Source organism: Eumetopias jubatus, unplaced genomic scaffold (genome assembly GCF_037043125.1).
Source record: "Eumetopias jubatus isolate StellerSeaLion01/CBP00866 unplaced genomic scaffold, mEumJub1_p1.0 scaffold_15, whole genome shotgun sequence".
Taxonomy (NCBI): Eukaryota; Metazoa; Chordata; class Mammalia; order Carnivora; family Otariidae; genus Eumetopias; species Eumetopias jubatus.
Genome location: NW_028274821.1, coordinates 89,523,108 through 89,537,399, shown reverse-complemented (window position 1 = coordinate 89,537,399; position 14,292 = coordinate 89,523,108). Strand labels below are relative to the sequence as shown.

Here is a 14,292-nt window from a genome sequence, read left to right as displayed (position 1 = left end):
CGAGCAGCCGCACCAGCTGGGTGGCCTGCAAAGGGACGCTACCCCTCAGTGTCCTCACCTGCGAGATGGAGCGAAGACTGTATGCCTAGGGGGTCACTTGTGGGGCGCACCTACAGCGCCGGGCGCCGGGCCGTCTGCCGTCGGGGGGGGGGGGGCGTCGCGTGAGGAGAGAGCAGCCCAGGCCCCCGCCCCGCGGGCCGGAGGCGGGAGGCGGGAGGCGGGGCGCGCGGGCGCGAGGAGGCGGGGCGCGCGGGCGCGGCGGGCGCGGGCGCGACGCTCACAGCACCATGGCCGGCAGGTGGTGCGCGGCGGCGGCGGCGGCGGCGGCGGCGGCGGCGAGCGCGGGCGCGTGCGCGTGCGGCGCGGGCAGCGCAGGCGAGTGCGCCTGCAGCGCGGCGCTGGGCGGCCGGTGGCGCGCGCTCTTCTGGTGGGCGCGCAGGCCGGCCAGCTGCGAGTAGGCGCTCTGGCACACCTGGCACTTATAGGGGCGCTCGCCCGTGTGCAGGCGCACGTGGTTGCGCAGCGTGGACGACTGGCTGAAGCGGCGGTTGCAGAAGCGGCACACGAAGGGCTTGTCCAGCGTGTGGATGCGCATGTGCGAGCGCAGGTTGCTGCGCGAGTTGAAGCCGCGGTGGCAGATGACGCAGCGCATGCGGCCCGCGGTGCCCGCCGCCGAGTCCGCCGGGTGGAAGTCCTCTGGCCGCGCGGGCGGCGCCCGGGGGGCAGGCGGGGAGGGGGGGAGAGAGAGCAGCCTCGTTACGACCCCGCACCGCCGCCGGGCCCGGCCCGCCCAGCCCGCCTCGGATCGACGGGGGTGGGGGTGCGGGTGCGGGTCTGAGCAGACGGGTTGGTGGCGCTGCCAGAGGGATGAGAGAGGCATCGAGGAACCTGGCTTGGGGTCAGATAGGAGCTGGACTCCAGACCGTGCTGTGAGACCTCAGGGACTCAGTGACTTCGCCTCCAAACCTCCACGTCCTCATCTGTAAAATGGGGACCTACTACGACCTCACGGGGCTGTGCAGAACATCACGAGGTGTTCATAAAAAGGTGCATTTTACCTCCCTTAGCCTGTATACAAGAAGTACCTGACTCAAAGTAGCCTTGTGTAAATGGTAGCCTTCCATAAAAGGCTCCCCACCCCCCAAAAAACCCTTTGATTTATTCATCCCACAAATATTTACTGAGTGCCCTACTATGTACCAGGGAACTGAGCCTCACCTTTCTCATTGCTGAGATGGAGTTAACAATAGCATCACCCCCATAAGCCTGCTTCTTCTAAGAATCAGAGAAATTACTGTTTGTTAAAACATTAGTTGCAGGGCAAGGGCTGGATAAACAGTAGTTCATGAGCCTCGGGTTCTTCCTCTAACCAAATTTCGCAAGGGTTTTATGAGGACCCCAGTGGGGTGATAGCTGTAAAAGGTTTAGTGCAATACTTGCCATGAAATAGGTCTTGAGCAAACTGTCTATCGTGATGACCAGTGTACCCCACAACACACACAGGTACACTCCACCCCACCTTCATTCAACAGGTTAATACCAAGCACCTCCACCAGGGACAGAGGGAAATGTACATTGTCAGAGCTGGAAGGGGGTTTAAAAATCATGTCGCCCAACCTCCTGCCTTTACAGATGGAGAACGTGAGGCACAGAGCCCTTCCCAAGATTGTACAGCAGAACTGGAACTCAATCTAGGCTCCTGCTGCCCGGCCCCTTGCTCCTTCTGCTCCACCTTCTGCCTCTCTGGTATCCCGACACCCCCCCCCCCCCCGCCCCAACCCAGCCTGCCTCCAGACAATTTGTTTTGTCCAGAAAACAGTGCCATTCGTGTCCGGACTGTGGTGGTAGCTCTGGGGGCACTGGCCTGCTTGAGCCAGTAGCCTCATGGGCTCAATACTGCTGGAGATTGAACCCGGGTCCCTGGAGACCAGGAACCTCCCTGCCACACACAGGTACACACATGCACACTCTCACTCTCTCATTCTGGGTTCCAGGGGTCCCTTGTCACTGTGGCCTCATGGAGACTACCTACCATGCTTGTTCTTTTTCTGCTCCTCCTCTAGCCCGGGCACACCAGGGATCCCCAGGAAGGTGTTGTGTGAGTTTCCATACCACACCAGCAGCTCCTGGTCAGGAGGGATCATCTACAGGGAGGAAAGCAAAATTAGATCAGGGAGGCAGCAGTCCCCAGGGGTGGGAATCAGGGTCTCTGCATGTCCCCCTGCAGCCAGGAGGCAGCTGTCCTGCACCTGCCATGGAGACGGAGATCCAGTCTCAGCCCAGAGAAAGCCACACCAGCCATCCCTAGCAAGCTGCATAGACACAGAAGGCCCTGGGTTGCTCTGCCCCCGCCCCCTCTTTCCCCCTCCCAGCCCAGGCCTTCTCGCTGTTTCTGTCCTAGCTCTGGGGCTGGGAACAGAGCAGCCGCCCACCCATGTAAGAGTTCCCAAACTGATAGCAACAGAATGGAAGGCTTACAGCAAGCTGACGTAACAGAAGAAGGAAAGCTAGAAAACTTTTCCTTTCTTACTGGGGGGGAACCAGAATCAGCCAGCCCTCCTGTCTGCAGGGCTGAGCCAAGGATGGTGGGCTGCAGGGCGCCCTATGGCACTTGGTTACATCCTGTCTGATAATGTTCAGGAAACATCTCTCATGCAAAACGCCCACAAGGCAGCACCACGCCGCATGTACCTCTCTCCCGATCACGGGCTCTGTGTGACTCCGTGCACACAACAAATGCTAAAAAACAAGCATTCGGATTGAGGAACCCCTCCACCTCAGGAAATACTGGGGCACACAGCCTGAAACAAAATCCATTTCTACAGAAGAGAACTCCACAGATGGTGACAGTTCTCTGCTAATCCCAGGGGAGGACCTGCACCAGGGAAAGGGTGAAGGCCACGGGGAGGGGGGGGAGGGGTTTGCAATGACAGTCCCGGGAGGCTGTGGAAGGCACTGTGGTGGCACTGACCATAGACCCCACACTCCAGGATGTCCCAAGGGGCACACAGGTCTTTGGCGAAAGCCAGTTAGCCCTCCCAAGTGGGGAAACTTCAGGCCCCAGTCAGCTAAGACAAATGAGAGAGATGGGGCGCCTGGGCTGGCTCAGTCGGTGGAGCGTGCGACTTTTGATCTCGGGGTTGTGAGTTCAAGCCCCACGCTGGGTGTAGAGATGACTTAAAAATAAAATCTTGAAAAAAAAAAAAGACAGTTGAAAGAGGGGACAAGCCTGCACCCCATAGAGCTGGCTTTGGCATCTGTCCTGGGGGTCACTCTCTGAGCTTCCCAGAGAAAGCTGGACACACCCAGGCAGCCACCAGTTTGTTTTCCTAATGGGTCCTCAGCCGCCTCAAAGGCGTCGAGGCACCAAAGATACCATCTTGGGGTATCTGAAATCGCGCAAGAATAGGACCCTCTCTTTTGGGCCCCCTGGTTACAGTGAAGGCCCCAACCCTGCCATTTGACTCTGGCCTGCAGACCCCTGCCACACGCAGGACCCTTCTGTACCACAGCTTCCTTCCTCTGGTCAAAGCCAGGAAGACCCTCAGACCATCACAGCCAGCTCTGCTTGACCCTGAAAGGAGGTGGAGGGGGGGCAAAGGAAGGAAAGTGTGAGGGGGCCTAGTCACTGCCTCCTCCTGAGACTCAGCCTGGGGCCACCGTGTCCCTGCCCCCACGGCCTGTGGGGCATCCCGTCAAGCCCTCAGGGTCAGTGAGTGACCAGAAGCCAGGCAGAGGGTGCCAGCTCGGAGGTACAGGGTTCGAATATGGAAGAAACAAGTACAGTCCCGGAACCCGAGGAAAATCAGGTGGTGCCTCAAAGAAAGCAGACAGGTTAGAATCTGGCACCACAGAAGTCCTCGAGGCCATTCACAGTCATGACCGTTGTCCCGGGGGTCAGCGGGACAGAGCTGGAGGCCCTGCTGGAAAGGGAACGGAGAAGACAGAAGGACCAGGAAGGAAGGAAAATACTTAAGATCAACTCGTTGCGAAGGATGCTCTCTGTGTGAGGATGCAGATGGACCCTCAGCCACCGGGCATCTGGGTGACCTGAGGCAAGCACTTGTCCTCTCTAAGCTTGTCTCCTCAAGTGAGGGGGTGGGGGAACCTCCCTGAGGCCCCCCAACTCTGAGAATCTGATTGTAAAGTCACCTCCGACCCTGTCCCGACCCCTGGCTTCAATTTTCACAATCAGGGTTCTTCTAAAGCAGCCAGTCCCCCATCAGACTTGTCTGAACTGGACAGAGTGCTGGCAGAGGTCACCCATGTCAGGGTCCACCTGGGCTCCCTACCTGCTGAGCCTGTGACCTTGGGCAAGTTGCCTTCTGGCGCTGGGCCTCGGTTTCCCACACTGTAAAACAGGGACGGCCTCTCTGCTCAGGCCTCACGGGGCCAGGCCTCTGCGGAGCCGTGTGCAGAAAACTTTGCAGGGCGGAGGGATGCAGGAGCGAGTGTTATGATTTCTCCCTGAGCTCACCAACGTCTCAGGAAGCTGACAGCGCTCTCTGGGGGCATTGAGGCCCACAGTGGTCCCCACAGAGCCTGCAGTGTGGCATGGGGCCGCGGGCACAGGTAAAACCCAGGGTGACTGGCGGCTTTGCCTTCAGTGACTGACAACAGCACGGGCTGGGCGCCCCAGTGCCCCAAGGACGCGAGCCCCACTCAGGGCCACTGCCTCCGGCTTGGCTGGGGCGGGGGGGGCACCCCCAGGGAGAGCACAGATGTGGAGGGGAAGCTCAGCAAGCCCACATCGGCTGTCGCCCTGAGTTGCATCTCCACCTCCAGACTCTCAGCCGAGGAATCAAATATCCAAATCAACACCAGCCTTCTCGTTGTAATTGACAATAACAACTGTTACTAAATGTAAATTTGGGGCGCCTGGGTGGCTCCCCAACGCACTTTGGCACCCAAGGTCAGATGCTTAACGGACTGACTTTGGCTCAGGTCGCGATCTCGGGGTCCTGGGATCAAGCCCTGTGTGGGGCTCTCTGCTCGGCAGGGAGTCTGCTTCTCTCTCTCCCTCTGTCCCTCCCCACCCTCCCACCCAGACTTATGCTCTCTCTCTCTCTCAAATAAATAAATAAAATCTTTTTAAAAATTAAAAAAATATATAAAATAAATACAACAACAACAGAGGTGATGAATGAGGAGAAGCCAAGAACTCCGGGCTTGCACAAATTCTGAATATTGTTCAAAATGGTTGTTTGGAACATGATTTTCTAAATAAGAGCTTCGACATTGACTTTTAACATAGAGTACATCATTTATTTACTAACATAATTTTTACATGTCCTAAAATTAATCTTACTAGTTAACTTCAGAAATTAAAACAACAAAGCAGACACATTGACAAACACGTGTCAACACATAAAGGGGGTAGAAGATGAAAAGTGACTCTCTCCCCCACCCTGGATGCTCAGCCACTGTGGCCAGTTTTCTGTGCTTCTTTCCCCAGGAGAGTTTGTCATTTTGAGACTATTAAAAAAATGCTGATTTAAGGTTCGTGAGGAGCAGCATGATGAGCAGAGTGGCTTCTATTTTTCTACATGGGATATCTGATTTTTTAAAAAATAATGAGCACATATTACTTTTATACTATCTTTATATTAAAGAAAGAAAATCTAGGGGCGCCCGGTTGGCTCAGTCGCTTAAGCATCCGTCTCTAGCTTTCGGCTTGGGTCTTGATCTCAGGGCGGTGAGTTCAAGCCCCGCATTAGCTCCACTTAAAAAAAAAAAAAATCTATTTAGAAGAATCTACTGGAATTGAAAACGGCACAGATATTGAGAAGCCACCAGCACTGGGGAAGGCTGGAAGTGGAGTCTGTTGGCTCTTCAGAGCTCTGGGAAGCCAGTGGCAGCCCCTGACCTGGACGCCTGGTCCCTGCTTGCTCGCTGGTACCCCTCATGCAATAACCCCAGAGATCAAGACCAGGAGACCCTCAGGATCAGCAGCCTCTTCCCGGAGATTCTGGCACTATTGTCCACAGGCTCCCAGGGTCCCGGCAGCTGACTGCCTGAGAGCAAAGGACAACCACCGTCGCCCTCCCAGGCTTCTCGGTCCCTCAATACTGATGTTTCTTATCAGCCAACACTGGCACGGCCCTGCCAGGGCTCTCCGTTGGGGCCGGCAGACCCAGGATCACAAAGGTGTCCTTCGGTCACTTTTCTAGGCAGCGGGGACTCATTCGGGACACACAATAGACCAAATAATTCCCCCAAGAAACCGAGTCCCGTATCATAAAATCCACATCCCCGAGATTCTGGGAGAATATCAGGGCCTGAGTCTTCCCTTGACAAATTACATAATCTCTCAGCTCGTGCTTCTGAACCATCCCTAGCAGCCCAGACATTCTGTCCTGCCCCCTCTCTGAATTTTTATTATAAATGGAAACCAATCCAATTTTGGTTTGTTTTCTTTATATAAATGTATGTCACACTTTGAACACACTCCCGGGAGGCTCTGACAACTCCCTTCCCCCCCCCCCCAACCCCGGGCAGCACAGAAACCTTAGTCCAGAAGGATCTCCGTGTCATCTGGACGAATATCAATTTCCATTGTACCACAGATGTCCTGACAGACCAATTAATAGAGTTCCAGCAAATACATATTGGCTGGGGAGGCCCCCATGGCATGGTGACCAAGAGCTCTGCTCTAGGGTCAGACAGGCCTGGATTCAAACCACAGCTCACCAACTCCCCGTGATCTCCTTGAACCTCAGTTTTGCCGTCATTAAAACGGGGACAGTGATAGTATCTCACAGAGCGGAGAGGACTCGATTCTTAAACATTTGCTAAGACCCTCAGCACGTGCCAACAGGTGATAAATGCTCCACAGATGGCGGCATTATTAATGATGCTTAGTATTAATAATCAAGGTTCCCCAACTGCATCCGCCCCTGAGCAACATCAAAAGGAAAACGGTGCCAGGAAAAGCAGACATGGGGCTCTGCCGTATAACATGTTCGAGTGCTTGAAAGGAGAAGGAAAGTAGCGGGAAGGAAAGGCCCACACTTCAGGGCACGGTAATCTGCCAAGACATAGGGAGGGGAAAGACTGGGAATTTTCTTCCCAGCTCCAGAGTCCAAAGCTTTCATAACTTATTACTAAATCCTTTGCTTGCGCTGAGTTTCGGCATCAAAGGTCTTGCTTCCTGCGGTAGCTGGTTTTGTTTTTCTGGGAGAACGGGGGTCTGGCGTGTTCCCCTTTCGACCCAGTCCCCATCACCTGCGGAAAGACTTATTCATTCAACACTGAATGGTCACTTGCTATGTGCTGGGCGCTTTCTAGAAATGCTATTTTAGGCACCCCGCGTTATAGTAAATTCTTCTGTGGTTGAATCGATGGGAAGAATGCCCCAGAAATAGCATGCCGTAGATCCAGCCAGATGCCAATCCCGCCTGGGGGTTCTCCTCCGACTGGCTGGCCTTGAAACCCCATCTCCATTTGGAGGGCTATTATTTTTTATTTGTGGAAGATTTGAGAGCAGCAACAGTGCATTCCGCTTATCGAATAAAGATGGGCCTTCCCACTTTTGGGGTGAGTAATGGGTTACTCATATGGAATATAAATGGCAGTTCTAAGTGACAGAAAGACTAAGAAAACAGATCGTCGCAAAGGCCCGTCTCCTTGGCTGACTCGCACGCGCGCACAAAACAAACAGCCCATGTATTCCAGAGACTTCAGGGAGTGGCCTGGGGGAGAAGCAATTTCTTCTGGTGGAGCCTAGAAGGGCCAGTGAGCCCTGGCCTCTGCCCAGCGCACAGTGGGTGGTCACACTGGCCCAGACACACCGCTGGTCCGGTAAGTGGAACCTGACATGGCCACAAAATGATCTGAGAAAAACTGCTGCCACGAGAAAAGTGTCCAGCTTTGCTGATGAAAAGTAAAATGACCATAAAGTGATATTTTCTGTTTCCTTGTCCCTCCCTCAAGGGGTCCCTTCTTCAGAGGCTTGCTACCTCTGGGCAAGTATTAACTGCACATCCATGGCATCTTGCTCATGGTATATCCTATATGGATCGGTTTCTTTTTCCTGATCCTCTTTTATCAACTTACATCCTGATAAAATGCAGATGACTTTTTTTTTTTACTCTTCTAAATTCAGATTCCTCCCTAGAGATCCTCTTCAGCCCCTCTGATCTCTGACTCAATTTCTGTAGAAATTTCTATTAATATTTCCTGACTCCGTTGAGCCTTTAGCCAGTGTGATCTGCACAGGGAGATGATCGAGGCCCCCCGAGTCGGCCCCAGCCGGGAGTTCCTTGGCCCGAATCATACAAGCATTCCCACCATCTCTCATGTGCATCTGTGCTTATGTACATGGGCGTGCATTCGTGTTAGAGGAGGGAATGGAAAGACTGTGTGCCTGCTATCTCATCTGTATTGGGATGGCCGGGAAGCAGTGCATGAACGTGAGGATGTGTGTGCGAGGCTGGGAGGGTAGGAGGGGAGAAGACCCCGGAGCGTGCGCTCTGCCAGAAGTGAGGTTCAGCCACACCTGAGGCCGATTCTGGGATGTCTGGCAGGGAGTCCTTATTCCCACAGGGTGGTGGCCCAGCCAGATGGTCACAGGAGCCACCTTTGTCCTAGACGTTTGTCCTAGGCGCCTGGGCCACCTTCGGCCCTACCTTCACACAGCCCCATGCTGTTCTGCCTCACTTGAACACCAGCCCAGAACTTGGGCACCTTTCTTTACCCTCCACTTCCTGGCCCTCCCAGAGTCTACCCCTCTGCTGGGACCCACTCCGTGGCCACAACAACACCCAGGCAAAGACCATTCTGCTGTCATCCCTGGGAGATTTCCTGGAGCCTGGTTATTGAGGGACAACTGGACCCCAGTTCCAGAAGCTGCTAGGCCCCAGTGCCCCTCGGGCCTTAGAAAGATTTGAGGCTTTGAGTCCCAGGGATAAAATGGACTATAGGGAAGTCATTCTCCTGCCCTGGGAGACCTCCTTTGGACCTCTCCAAAACTCAGCAAAACCCAGCCCCACCCCCGAGGAAGGACACTGCCTCTCTCCACTAGGGGAGTGGAAGCAGGAGGTCCAGACAGGTGTGTGTGGGGGGGACATCCCCACCACCCCCACACAGCACTGGCCACCAGTCTGCCATAGGGAAGGAGGGAGCTTGTCTCACTCCTGGGACAGATGCTGAGCATATTTCCTGCCAAGAGACACTGCCCAAAGGGTCCCGCCAGCATGGCCCTCCATGGCTACCACCACTTGGCTTGCCTTGTGCCCTCAGCCCCTCTCTGTAGACCGTGAGCTTTTCTGCCTCTGTCCAAGGTTTCCCTATCGGGAACACCTCCTTTTTCCAACCTCCTGGTGAACCTTCCCATGACCTGGGCAGGGCTTAGCTACTCCCAACCATGGGATGTGATATTTATCTGCTGCTATCTTTCCCTTTCCCTTGCTTCTAAGCAGTTCGACCCAGCACAATAGTGCTAACATCCCCCCCCACCAATGCCTGGTAAGAGCGCCCAAGTCCCTCTGCCACCAAGTGAGCCCCAGCTTCCCTGTCTGCAAACTGTGGATGATCGCAGAACCCTCCCTCATGGCTTAAATGCACAAGGATTATAAAGGATAATGCATCCACAGAGTCTAGGAGAAGCCTTACACAGCGCGTGATTGATGTGTCAGAGCCGAGACTTAGAGTCATGATCCCCACGTCAGCGTCCCACGCATGCAGAGCAAGGAACAACACACAGCGAAAATGCCGCAGACACAATGCCCTCTCTTGCATTCAAATGCTTTCCCCTGCGTCTTGCTCTCTGTATCTCTTGGCTTCTGAACCCCAGGACACCCTAAGCAGCTATCCGGGAGCCTCACGGTTGAGGTGCTCATGACATCCACAATGGCCTAAAGTCAAAGGTTCTGTCCTTCCTGATCTACAGCCCAGAAAACCTGCCACGAAATTCATGCTCCCAGAGACCATGATGCCTGGGCCCCAGCCCTAGGGCCTGGGCAGGGCCAGCGTGGCCGGCATCGATGCACCTCCATCCCCCCCACCCCCAGTCCCCGGACACGGCTGCCTGCACCCCTTCTCCTGGCTGCCCCCTGGCTTCGTACACAACAGCACAGGCACTCACCTCGATGGCCTTGTAGAAGATGCTGGTGCCGATCTGGACGACCTCCAGGTTCTGCTCCTGCTCATTGCGTGCGCACTTGATGTAGGTCATCCAGCTTCGGTGGTCCTCCTGGCTGGCATCGATGAAGTAGCGCACTGTGCCGTCCTCGTTGAACACCTGCATGCAGGTAAATTAGGGACTGAGTGAGGCAGGCTGTGCCGCAGGTGCCACCTGTGGCCGGGCTGGGCCGGTGCGGGCATATCCTCATACGCTCTCTCCATCCTCACGACAGCCCTAGGAAGGACGAGCACCTGTACTCATCTCAGTTTTCCAGCTGAGAAAAGGGGGGGGGGGTGCTCGGAGCAGTGCAGTGACTTGGCTGAGGCCAGCCAGCTAGAAGTGACCGACAGGGAATCAGTCTCCAGGGCCCCACAGGCTCCCGCGGCCACGTACTCCCCAACTCCAGAAGAAAGGGGTCTCCAAGGGATCACTGACTCAACAAAGTGACAGCCAGCTAACTCCCTGGGGATGCAGAGGGGCTCCCCAAAGCAGCAGAGAACACGGACCAAGACCTCAGAGGGGGACACAGGAGCCTGGCGAGGGAAGGCTGGCTCACTGTGGCACCCTGGCCTGGCCAAAGCCCCCTGTGGGAGCTACCAAGAGTACTCGGAGATCAGACTGGGCCCCAACTTCCTAACCTAGCCACAAATGGAGAAGATAACTACGCCCAGGCCTCCAGGGAGGGAGGAGGTGAGGTCAGGAGAAGCATCTGGACCATCCCCCTGTTCCCTTCCTCCTGCGCCTGTGACCAGAGGAAAGATTTGTCACATTGGGCTCCTCCAGGGACTGTCAGGTGGGGGCTGTGGTGGGGACCCATGGGGGGAAGGGAAATGAGATTAGGGAGAGGGTGCACCAGCCTGGCATCGGCAAGGTAAGAGCCCCAGGGGGAGGAAGAGCTTTGGGAGTGGCTTTGTCCTAAGGGTGTCCTAAGGGTGGCCGTCCCTGGCATCTGGCACTGTCGGAGGAGAGCAGGGTCAGAAGGCCTGGGGTGGAAGCCTCTCTGAGCTTCGGTTTCCTACTGTAGAATGGGAGTAATAATTCACAGGGCTGCTGAGATTTGGTGGAATGCGGGCCACTGACTCAGAAAGTTGACTCAACGCCATTTCGTCCCGGATCATTTCCAGTTGTCACTGTTCTGCCTGGGTTGAGAAGCCCATTCCTAGGAAGCACCGGCCCCTTCCATTCCCCACACTGGCCACCCTTACCCCCAGGCCAGGGTGTGGTTCAAAGGGGCTTTCCTTGCAACTTCCTCCCGAGAAGAAGAATGCAGGTAGCTGGGAGGTTGCCCCCAGAGTTGGCTTCAGCGCTGTGGGCATAACCCTGGGCACGCTACATGGCTTCCCGAGGCCTCAGTGCCCTCCTCTGAAGTAGGGCCAACAACAGTCCCTAGGTTGGCCAGAAGAAAGAGGGTCAGATTTTCTGAACAATGGCCTTAGCAGCCCGGTTTGGGGAGGCACCGCCAGGCATAGGGCGGTAGGATCCCGGATCCCGCGTCAGGGAGCTCAGGGGCCCAAGTGCCCCAAGCTCCCAGCAGGGGCGACAGGGACGGAGTGGCAGCTGCCTGGGGCCGACCGGCCGGCGCCCCTCTCCCGGGGCCCTCACCTACCTCCCACATGAGGTTGTTGTTCTTGCAGATGTCCACGTGCTCCGGGGCGATGACGCGGCCAGTGAAGGGACCCATCTCGGTGCCCGCCTTGATCCACGTCTTGGAGAAGATGCCGAGGCCCTCGCCCGGAATGGAGCTCTGCGCGATGATCACCTCCGCAGGCAGCACCAGGCTGGACAGTTTCTGCACCTCTGTGACCGCGGCCAGGGCAGGGGGGACTGGGTCAGAGCCTGAGGCAGGGAATGGCCCGCCCTTCCCGCCAGAGACCCAGGCCGGTCCTGTTCAGCCAGACCAACCTCAGGCCCCCTCAGGCCCGCCCTGGAGTGACTCCAGAGAAGTCACTAGGGTGCGTGCGTGTGTGTGTGTGTGTGTGTGTGTGTATGTGCGCGCGCGCTGCGGAGTGGGGGAGGCCGGTGGGGCGCGGGGGGGGTGGGTGGTGGTGGCCGGGTGCTCCGCGCAGGAATCTCCTCCATTTGCAACCCGGGGACCCTCTGTGCCCTCGGAAGCAAGAGGTGCTTTGGGGCTCATTTCTAGGGGCTTTTATTATTTTTATTTGTTTATTTGGTCCCTCCACTAATTCTCAAAGCATCCACAACGCCCCTGCCCTCCACCCTGAAAGAGTTGAAGAACGACTGCGCCCACCGCAGCGCGTGGTTTTACAAATGGGTAAACTGAAGCCAGCTCCCAAGAGGAGGTGATAGCCAAGCTGAGACCGCCCTTCCGCGGGACGCTCGACGCTCACTGCGCCTCCCTGCACCAAACACAGGGCGCTGTCGAAGGATCCCGGTTGCGGCCAGGAGCGCTGACTCTTTTCGGGGGTGCGGGAGGCCTGCGCCTGGGGGGGGGGGCCGGCGGGCGACGGCGCTGGGAAGAGACCTCAGGCTGCGGCGCGGCGGGGGGCAGGGGGCGGCGGAAGCTCAAAAGGAACGCGGGCTGCGGCGGGCCGCCTCGGGCGCTCTCTGTGTGACCCCGGGCCCGCCTCTGTCCCCGTGGGCGCCCAGGATCCGGGGTGCCAGAAAGGGCGGCGCCGGGAACCTAGGCGAGCCCTGAAGTCGCCTCTCTGGGAGGGAGAGAACGGGCGGCCCCCAGCCCCCCGGGGGTCCCCCTGCCCGGCCTGGCAGCCGGAGTGGGGGCGGCAAGGCGCACAGGGGGCGACCTCCGTGTCTTACAAGGTTCCCCTCTAAGCTACCTGGGAAAATAGCCGGCGAGCGGGCCGGCTGAAAGCGGGGGGGTTAAACGGTGTCCATTGCGGAGCGGCCGGCAATTTGTCACGCTGTTAAAGTGATAGCATTCATTCGGTTCCATTCGAAAGAAATTGCTAATTCTAAATTCATTAGCCCTGGAAGAATGCTGTAGCAGTAAATTGTAGCTCAATGCGGAGGGGACTTGTTTAAAAGGGGCCGAGGAATTCCCCTTACAAAAAGGGGGGATTAGATGGTTGACATAGCGTGAATGGAAGTGGGATTAGTCTGCACGGTAAATTAAGAGAGGAACAGAAATCGTCACGGGGGAAGAGAGGGCGACGCGCAGAGATGCCAGCGCCGGGGAAAGATATTGTTTGCAGGTTGATGAATGAGGAATAAGAACTTGAGACATCTTAAAGAAAAGAAACTTTTCTGGCGCTCTCTCTCTCTCTCTCTCTCTCTCTCTCCCCCTCGCTCCTTCAGCGGCTTTCTCTGCCGGCCCGCCCGCCCTCCGCCCCCTCCCCAGCCCCCCTGCCTTTTAAAGTTCTCGGTTGAAGTGGGAACTTTCGCGGGTCAAGCCCAAGTTAACTAAATGAATTTTAAACCCCTTCTTTTTGAGTCAACTGCTATTACACGCCTAGTAAGGCTTTAGATGCCGGGAACCCGCCGGCTCAAAGGGGTGAGGGGCGGGCAGGGGGCCGCGGGGGGCCGCAGGGCCCGGGCAGCCTGGACGCGGCGATCCCTTCTCCGAGCCGCGCGGGGCCGCGGAGCTGCTTCCCGCCTCGCCCGGCCTTTGGCTGCTCGCGCCGCCGTTCGGCTCCCGGGAAACTAAGGCCCACCGAGCAGCCGCGACGCCCCGTGTCCCTGCCGCGCGCTCTTAGCGTCGCCGGCGGGGAACCCGGCGGCGCCGGGAGGAGGGGGCGCGACCGGCCTCGACGGCGCGACTCACCGCCGGAGAAGGACTGCGCCAGGACCTCGGCGGTGAAGGCTGTCTTGGGGCTGGCGTGGTGGCTCTTGTCCTCGAAGAGCTGCTCGCCCAGCACGTTGCGCCAGCGGCCGTAGAGGAAGCTGTGCAGGATGTCGGAGGTGATGACCTCGGCCAGCGCCAGCCCCGGCGCCTTCAGCCCGGTCTTGAGCACCAGGGCCTCAGCCGGGAGCACGGAGCCCATCATGGGCGGTCCGGGGCTCGCCGGCGCCGGGGACGGCCGGCCGGGCCGACGCGGGGATGTGGCCGGCGAGAGGAGAGCGGAGGCGCGAGAGAAGGGGGCTGCGCCGGACGAGAAGGAAGAGGAGCAGGGGGAGGACGCGGAGGACGCGGAGGAGGAGGAGGGGGAGGACGCAGGAGGTAGCGCGAGGCGAGGCGGGCTGGGAGGACAGTG

At 57.4% G+C, this 14,292-nt stretch overlaps 1 protein-coding gene across 1 annotated transcript; it reads right to left on the bottom strand.

Annotated features, from left to right (window-relative positions):
- Window positions 1-277: 277 nt before the first annotated feature.
- On the bottom strand, window positions 278-14,085 carry PRDM12 (PR/SET domain 12). Its single transcript, XM_088019036.1, has 5 exons — window positions 13,863-14,085; window positions 11,730-11,920; window positions 10,085-10,240; window positions 2,033-2,144; window positions 278-696 (listed from the first exon to the last, which is right to left on the bottom strand). The coding sequence occupies exons 1-5, from the start codon at window positions 14,083-14,085 to the stop codon at window positions 278-280; spliced, it is 1,101 nt and encodes a 366-aa protein (XP_087875162.1).
- Between the last annotated feature and the right edge of the window lie 207 nt (window positions 14,086-14,292).

Coding starts and splice junctions, on each gene's coding strand:
- PRDM12 (XM_088019036.1), bottom strand. CDS start 14,085: ATGATGGGCTCCGTGCTCCCGGCTGAGGCCCTGGTGCTCAAGACCGGG. Junction 11,921..13,862: donor GGCGCAGTCCTTCTCCGGCG/GTGAGTCGCGCC, acceptor CCGCGGTCACAG/AGGTGCAGAAACTGTCCAGC. Junction 2,145..10,084: donor TCTTCTACAAGGCCATCGAG/GTGAGTGCCTGT, acceptor TCCTCCCTGTAG/ATGATCCCTCCTGACCAGGA.